The sequence below is a fragment of the Barbus barbus genome, assembly GCF_936440315.1.
Source record: "Barbus barbus genome assembly, chromosome: 14".
In the NCBI taxonomy this organism is placed as follows: Eukaryota; Metazoa; Chordata; class Actinopteri; order Cypriniformes; family Cyprinidae; genus Barbus; species Barbus barbus.
This window is the reverse complement of record NC_136742.1, coordinates 14140407-14149302: the sequence shown is the minus strand read 5'-3', so window position 1 is coordinate 14149302 and position 8896 is coordinate 14140407. Positions and strand designations below refer to the sequence as shown.

The following is an 8896-nucleotide window of genomic DNA, read 5'->3' as shown; positions in this document are numbered from 1 at the left end:
AAATGTCTAGTTTAGGTTCTTAGTATATTTTACATGTGCACATTTGAAGGTTCAGTGTCATATTTTTAAACAAAGGGCACTTCTTGAGTTGCAGTGACATCTAGTGCTCTTTGTGTACAGACTATTTATCTATACAGGCACTATCCTGTCAGGGCCCGGATACGAACTTGTGTCTCTGGTGCAAGAGTCAAGGTTTCCACCACTGAGCCACAGAAGGGAGTTGAACCCAATAGTCAGACGCGTTCTAAACTCAGACAAGTTTATTAACAAAAACAGTGAAAAACGTACAAAGATCCTTTTCTTAAAGAGAGCCACAAAACAGAAAAATCCTTGTTCCAAAAGGACAAAAAATACTCTCAAAAACAACAAAAATAAACACAGGTGAACAATCCAAAAAGGCTTCCTAAGATTAGAACTTAAAGCTAGAGCAGACTTACGGCAGCAACTGCCTGAGAACAACAATAACCAAGCAAAGCACCAAAGGAAGTGATCCCCTTAAATACACATCCCAGAATGAGGCACATGTGAAATCAATAGCACTAATTACAAGAGGCACAGGATAGACATGAGCGTACAATAGGGACCTCTAGTGGCCAAAATATAACATTACAAAGCAAAAACTCTTGACACCATCCACTGTTTGATGCATACATCAGCTATTGTTTCAGTAACCACAAGAGAAGTGATTTCACAAAGTGGGCTGGAATGGCTGGGGGAAGAGGTAAGGAGGTGGTTGCCAGACTGGGCCAAACTTATAATTGGGTGGCCCCCCTGTGGAGCTGGACCTGTGAAGGCTATTTCATGGAAGAGATGTATGATTGGGCATAGTAATTATTATAATTCACTCTTGTCAATTTTTTTTATAAATGCAATTATAACTGTGATTTAGTCATGGTGAAAATATAATTTTCAAGGCAGTCTTGCTAATAGTCCATTAATAAGTGTTCTGACAACTATACAAGATAGCAAGTTTAAATTCTATAAATCACATAAATTTGCATTTGCAAAGCCAGGCTGTAAAGACCCGGAGGAGCTTTTTTAGAAGCTTCTAAACCTAAACTGGGGCCAGTTGTATAAACTTAACCTCTATGTTATCGTAAAAGTCTGACCAGCTAGCAGTGAGCCAAGGTGTAATCAACTTATTATTTTTATTTATTTTATTTTTTCCAGCTTAGTCTAATCTACGTTTTTATGTACCAAATAAAAAAAAGAAAAATATTAGATGACTAACTTGTAGGCCTAGTCCTAAATCTTTCATTCAACTGGCCCCTGGTAGAGGTGATGTTTGATGCCACAATTCAGCGTTACGTAACACTGACCTCTTCTGGAAAACTGTGCATAGCACTATTACTTATGTTTTGTTGAAGCTGAAATAAAATATAAATATTCGATGAAAAACTTTAACAAAAAAAAAAAAAAAATGTTGCCTTGGCAACTAACTGAAATAAATAATTTTAAGTAGAATTACTAAAATAATTAAATATGAAATGTGCATAACAGAGATAAATAATGTCATTAAACTGACAAAAGCACATAACAAAATCACTAAAATATAAACTAAAATTACAATGAAAGCTAAAAATAAAAGTCAAAATTAAAAAAGTAAAAATTAAAAATATATAAAAATTAAAACGTAGTCAAATTGAAAACATTAATATTTAGCAGTTCAAAATAATAGTGCCATTCCTCCTCACCAACCCAATTTCAATCAAATTATTGAATCATTGTCGTTTCTCGTGCATCAGTCAATGGTCACATATCAAATTATTACTTTATGATATAAAAAATTACTTGAAAATCTATTAGATATGATAATATATTAGTTATTATACTTTATATATTAGATTTAGTTACTGACATTCACATTGCAGGGCTGGTGGCAAAACAGGTGCTATGTTTTAATATTTTTCGTCGTATGATTTCTCTCTTTCACTTTCACTTTCCTGCAGTTCTAGCGGACATCAACATTTTCTCCGCCCTGTTTTCTTGGGAAAGTTGGTGTTGGCTGATATATCACACAAGCACAATCCTAGATCAGTTCATGTTATGAAGGCTCATGTTAGTTTTTGATTGACAGCACTTAAACCAGTAGCTGTGTACAGTAATGAAACTGAAAAGCCTGCTGCAGTCTAGCCCTAGTGATTCATTCAGCATGAATGGATTCCCATGTCACTTGCTGGTAAGGGAAGAACAGAGTCAGGTGTGTCCGATCATCGGCTTTGTCTTTCTTATGCTCGCATAGTTTCTATAGTAGATGACGGCACAAACACGGAATGAGGCATGCACCCATGAAAGCTTGTCGATGTAGACTTCATACAGATCAACAGAGAGAGACAGAATACGATTTCCTGCGGAGGACGGTAGCTCAGCTCTCTGTGGTTTGCTCTTTTAGTTTTTATACAAAACTATCTTACGAAAAGACTTGCTTTATTTATACTTTTCCTTGAACGTGTTGTTTTGTTCTTTATTATGAGTTCGTGTTAGCTGAAACTTTTACTATATGACTGTTTTGTTTTGATTTATTTCATAGTTTGTTTTTTTTTTTGCATCGAATATTAAACATTGGAGCTGCAATATGAAATTCAATGGATATTTGAGGCTCCGTGTTGGGGAGGCGGTGGATTTAAAACCAACAACTTTTTCAACTCGTCACACTTTTCATAAGAAAATCGTCCTGGATCCTTATATCGTTGTTAAAGTTGATAATGTGAAAGTTGGACAGACCGCCACAAAAGCAAAGACCAACAAACCAACCTTCAATGATGACTTTTGCCCATACATCACAAATGGCAAAGAGCTGGAGCTGGCTGTTTTCCATAACACTCCTATAGGATACGACGATTTTGTCGCCAATTACAGAATTCAGTTTGAGAAATTGATAACGTCGTCAAACACAAGACAAACGTTTGAAGGATGGGTGAGTTTCAGAATCAGGACCATTTGCATTGACTGTTTAGACTAGTAAAAAGTAGACTGCTGGTCTAATTTAATTCTGAATAGTAAGATTTATTATCCCTTGGCTAACTGCTAGTTGGTCAAACTAGTTTTATAGACCGCGTTAAAGAGATAGCACACCCATTAATGTCAATTCTGCTAATCAGTTGACGGTAGCCATTGACTTCCATAGAATCTCAGGGGGAAAATACTATGAAAGTCAATGGCTACCGTCAACTGTCTGGTTAGCAACATTACTTAAAATACCATATTTTGTTTCCAACAGAAGAAACAAACTCGTATGATTGGAACAACTTGAGGTTGAGAAATTTAAATGATAGAATTTTCATTTCTGGGCAAACTAAACATAGTGTATACTTAATGCTGCTGGCCAATATTTGAGGGGTTTTACAATAACTAATTTGAGGTGGAAATGTTGATATGATCAACACTTTGATGATCATATTTTTTTGCGGTATATTGATTTATACATGTATAATAACATGACAAATAATTTGTTTTATAAATGTAAAGTGCAAAACAGCCAGCTATGATTACCTTTAGCACAGGTGTTTTCTTTTTTTGTGTACTTTTTTGACTTATTGAAATGTTGTGAAACTTTTTGTTACTTTTGTGTAAAAAAAATATTGAATTTATTTTTATTTTTTTAAATAATAAAAAGAAGGAGAAGAATTGGCCTATGTTCTTGGAAACCCCCCAACTACCCCATCCCAAATTTCACATCCTTTACATTTGATATAAAAACTTTGATAAAAATTTACAGACAAAACGCAAAATACAAAGTAAGAGAGATGTGAAAACCATTGACCTCTTTTCTTTGCACTTTTAGTCTTTCCCGACTACAGGCCTATCAGGGTTCTTGTAAAAAGGTCCTGTTGCTTTCATTTGTGCAATAACTAGGCTGTGCTCAAAACCACATGTTGCACCCCACTATGCATCACGGAAACTTTCAGAGCGTTACATTTTCTTGCATCTGTAGGGTAACTGCGGTTGTGCAGTTTGATATACTCATGTTCTGCTTTTCCTTTGGTCCAAGTGATAAAATCAGATCAAATGAGACCTTGTGAAGTTTTTTTAAGTCTTGAAATCTAATGGTGAGGATGTTATGTTTCATGCTAAAACGTGCTTAAAAATTACACTTTAACATTTTTCAAGGTTACAGGAATTTGACACTGAACATGATACCATTATTTTTAGTATTTACATTAGGCCTTATTTGGATGGTATTAGAGATTTAGAATATTCCTCATGGTCACAGTTTCATTGTAGGTTGCAGAAAATGTGCTGGTTATTTTGCAAATGTGGTTCTCTCACTCTGTTTGTGGAGGACGTGCTTCCAAACTCACGTGCAACCAAACTAGCTGGATTCCTCTCTTTGCCCCTTATAACCTCTTCTGTGTTTTACATCTAACGTTCTCCACATGGATGACTTGCAATAGTTATCAGAACTTAAATTGACATCTTGCATTTCCATTTTGTTGCGTGGTCTGAAGTGTAATTTTAAAGCCAGCTCCCAAACGTTTCTACTGGCTTGTGGGTAAACCCCTGCTTCGGCTTCACAGCTGAGAGTTGGTCAAGGAAATACTAGTTATCTTTCCATCTCTCGTGCAGCTTACTAACAACCTAGTGATAGTGTGTTTTATATTTTTTAAAAAGTGTACTATCAGATGCTGGGTTGGTCTCTTTAAATTGTATGCTTTTTAAATGCGATTGAAGTGGTTGGGTCAATGCTTAAACCTTCCGATCCCTGAAGCGCTTGTTGGGTTTGGTGGTGCGTGCTGTGGACTTGACTCCCTGAACCAGCTCGTCCTGCTTTCCTTGTCTTGCCTCGTGTTACAGGAATTCCTCCCACATGGCAGGGCAAGCTAAATGATAATAAGTGAGAGAATGACTTAGATGGCAAGATAGAATGACTAAGACTGTGCTAGAAGTTAGTGTGACGATAAGATGTTAAATTAAGATTAAATAAGATGTTAAGTTAAATAAGATGTTAAATTATGTTGTGTCACACATTAAGCCAAAAGCTTTCACTCATAGTAATAAGAGCTCACATCATTTTTATTTTATGTTAAGTGGTAACCACATCCTTCACTCTAAAAACATTTCCATTTACCTAAATGTGTCACTTTTAATGTCTGGGTTAACAGCTTAGTTAAAAGTCTGGTGCTTTTTAACTTCTTAAATATTTATGTGTTCATGCTAACACAATATTTTTTTACATGCAATATAATTACACTGTAAACTAAAAAGTATTTTAAAATGTATAGGATTTAAAAATATATATATATTTTTAGTTTGTTTGTTAAGGAAATAAAGTATGTCCTTCAGACACCAGGCCTGCTAAGTGTTAGGAAGTGATATGTTACCATATTGTCAGCACTTAGAGTAGTTTTAGTGAGCTTTTAAAGTGTTATCTCACTGAGTATATCTTCTTCCAGGTGAATCTGGAACCAGAGGGAAGTGTGTATATCTCCATCACTCTCACCGGCTCCTTCACAGATGGTTAGCTGTTTTTGATAACTATAGATATTTTTATTTTATTTTTTAACCATGTCTGTTTATTTTTATTATTATTGTATAAAAATCAATTATATTGTGTGTAATTATAGTTTCTTAATTTTAATATAATTATGCTGATTGTGTGTTTCTGTGTTTGTCTGCTATGAAGATTTACTAATTATTAATTAGAACGTTTATGGTAGTCAGTTAAGCTATAAATGAAACCTGGAGTGCTATTTTTCTTGATGAAGGGAATGTTTTGTTCACCATTTTTTGTCTCTTAACAAAGATTGTGCTGTATTTTTGTTTTTCAACATGATACACAAGCTCCCTTTTTACACAATATACATATACTTGATACACAAGTTTTATTGTATTAAAAATCTATAAGGATCATAACAGTTAAACTAGTACTTACCCACAACGCTTTGTTTTAACTTTATGCTTAATTTTGTAAGCAATTTAACTGTGCTTACTGAGTGTTACCGTGAATTACAGATGAAGCTGTGAATGGACTGAGACGCCATAAAAAATTTACAAGAAAAAGACAAAACGCTTTGAAGAAAAGAAAGGTCCACCAAGTCTATGGACATAAGTTTATGGCAACCTTCCTTCCCCAGCCTACTTTTTGCTGCCATTGCAAAAACTTCATCTGGTAAGACTTGCACTGAAAACACACCTTCATCCGCATAAAACAATCAACAAACCAGACTAGCATAATATGTGTTATGCCAAGTGGTTAAAAGTATATAATCATTCCCCAGGGGTGTTTTTGGAAAGCAAGGTTATCAGTGTCAAGGTAAGTGTGTTTACTAATATTAGTGGAATGATAATTTCCCCATATGTTTTAACATACTGCATGCACAAGGATTAACAACATTCACTTTTATGCCTCATTATTCTAGTGTGTGCGTGTGTGGTTCACAAGAGGTGTCATGATTTGGTTGTAAGTGAGTGTACACTTATGAAGAAAGATTCAAATGAGGTAAGAGTGTGTGTATGTAAATGCATATGTGATGACAAAATTTTGTCTTGTGGATCAATTTCCCACATACATATTATTTTGTGTACAGGGCGAAAGACAGGGCTTTAGCATCAACCTACCCCATCAGTTTGGAGAGCACAACTATAAAGTTCCCACATACTGTAACCACTGTGGATCATTACTTTACGGCCTGATGAAACAGGGACTCCAATGCAAGAGTAAGCACATATTTACTCGACTTGAAAAACATTGAAATGCAATAGGGGCAAGATTGTTGTTATCATCTGTGTGGTGTGAATTCATCCAGGTTGCAAGATGAACATCCACAAACGCTGTGAACAGAATGTTGCACTTAACTGCGGGGTGAACAGTGCTGAGCTGGCCAGCAAATTGTCAGAGCTCAACACACTTTCTAAAAATGAGTCTCAGGTAATGTCATAAAAACTGTCTCAAAAAGCCTCCTTTATCAGGGAATGTTTGGTTTTGTTAAATGCACATTTATTTTTTTAATGTGAGATATTTCTCCACATTTGTGTTTGTTTACATATCTGCATTTTTTTCCACAGAGTTCTCTGCACATGACAGGAATAAAGGGTCAGAACTCAGTTAATAGCGTACAGCCAACGTTTGAAGAGCCTGAAGATACTGTTAAAGTTGATTTGGAAGACTTCAGTTTCTTGCAGGTTTTGGGAAAAGGCAGCTTTGGCAAGGTGAGACATATTGGCAGGCCTGCCAACTCTCATGCATTCAGTGTGAAACTCATGCAAATACCACTGTTTTCACACTCTGATGCGGCACAATCATTTTCTCACGCAGTGAAAAGCACACTCAAATGAAAGCAAGAGCAGTTCAGTAAAAACTATGATAATAGGATATTAATTGGATACAGATTTGGCAACCTCTCCAGTGTGTTTTTGTGTTTGCGCTCTGGACGGCGTCACAAGTTTTGTTTACAACATGTTTTTGTAGCGTTGAGCAATGTAGCCAATCACAGATATAGCTGTTGATTTCTTGAACACCTCTGATTGGCCATTGTGTTCAAGCTAGTCAGAATTCACTCAATGCTCACACTCTGGATTTTTTAAGACTCCAGAGTTTTGCATGCTCGCGAATCCTCTCATCTGCTTTATTTATTATAACTATCAAATAAAATTTTGTGGCATGGGGATGAACTGAAGTGAGTGGCAGCTTTTTGTCTATTTGCACACTGTAGGCTAAACATAATCCATTCAGAATTTGAATAAAAGTTGTATTTAATTTTTTATTATTTTTATTTGAGCAGCTAAGGCCAAAGGCTACATACATTGTACAGCAAAGTTTCGGGAGTGACATCTAAATAATTTTGAATTGCAATAATTGACATAATTGATAGCAATGGACAGTAGAGAATATAATTTGTCACAATTAAGCAGTTTTTGGTCCCACTTTATTTTAAGGTCAAATTCTCGCCATTAACAAACCATTATGACATGACTATGACATTTGCCTTTATTAATTAATAGTTAGTAAGATAGTTATTTTAAGTTTAGGTATTGGGAGAATTAGGGATGTAGGTCATGCAGAATATGTGCTTTATAATAAACAGCCAATATGTTAATAATAGGCATGCTAATTAGCAACTGGTTAATAGTGAGAATTGGTCCCTATACTAAAGTGTTACCATTTTTTAAATGCAGTTGCAATTATTTGTAAAAGCATTGACTTGTAAGTTTTGTAATTTGCTCACTGTGCATTACTATTCTTGCTTTGGTGAAAAGTTATTTGTTTTGCAGCATTGCAACAGTTATCTGACAGAATTTTATGATAAAATCACAGTACCATTTGCAGCATTTGATTCTTATCAAGTCTCACTATGTCTATTCTATTACCAGTTTAGCTGTTGTCACACTAAGAAGAAAAATGTTCTGTGGCATTGCTGCAAAACCCCATTTGAAACCTGTATTTTTAAAAGTGTACTTGTAAACCAGACATGCACTTTTAACTCTCAGAATTCTATAATCGCATATGTATGTACGTAGGTGATGTTGGCTCGTCTAAAAAGTGACCACAGAGTGTTTGCTGTAAAAATGCTGAAGAAGGATGTCATTCTGCAAGAGGATGATGTGGAAGCAACCATGATTGAGCAGAGAGTGCTGACTCTGGCTCACCAGCATCCATTTCTTACACAGCTCTACTACTGCTTTCAGACTGCGGTAAGAGTCCACAAATAGTTTCAAGGTGCTATATAGCATTTCGTATCATGTATAGAGATAAATAATTACAAGAATTCTTTGGACTAATATTGAGCTCTGGACATTACAACTTGTTTTTATAGTGCACTCTTAAGAAATGTCTGTGTACAGTGTACTGTGTTAACATGTAGTAACTTTCTGCATTTAATTTTTTTTTTTTTTTTACAAGTGTTTTACCCATATTTTGAATTACACGTTGCATTGTGTTGTGTTTTGAGGTTCAGTA

The 8896-nt window shown here is 35.2% G+C and overlaps 1 protein-coding gene across 1 annotated transcript in view; it reads left to right on the top strand.

Annotated features, from left to right (window-relative positions):
- The first annotated feature begins 2010 nt into the window (after nucleotides 1–2010).
- LOC306879831 (protein kinase C eta type-like) overlaps nucleotides 2011–8896 on the top strand; it is a 31034-nt gene continuing 24148 nt past the window's right edge. Inside the window, exons 1-9 of the mRNA XM_079433033.1 lie at nucleotides 2011–2917; nucleotides 5394–5457; nucleotides 5953–6109; nucleotides 6219–6253; nucleotides 6360–6439; nucleotides 6528–6657; nucleotides 6747–6868; nucleotides 7006–7149; nucleotides 8458–8631. Of these exons, the coding sequence (XP_079289159.1) occupies nucleotides 2576–2917; nucleotides 5394–5457; nucleotides 5953–6109; nucleotides 6219–6253; nucleotides 6360–6439; nucleotides 6528–6657; nucleotides 6747–6868; nucleotides 7006–7149; nucleotides 8458–8631 (1248 nt within the window). The 5' untranslated portion in view covers nucleotides 2011–2575. The remainder of the gene's footprint in view (nucleotides 2918–5393; nucleotides 5458–5952; nucleotides 6110–6218; nucleotides 6254–6359; nucleotides 6440–6527; nucleotides 6658–6746; nucleotides 6869–7005; nucleotides 7150–8457; nucleotides 8632–8896) is intronic.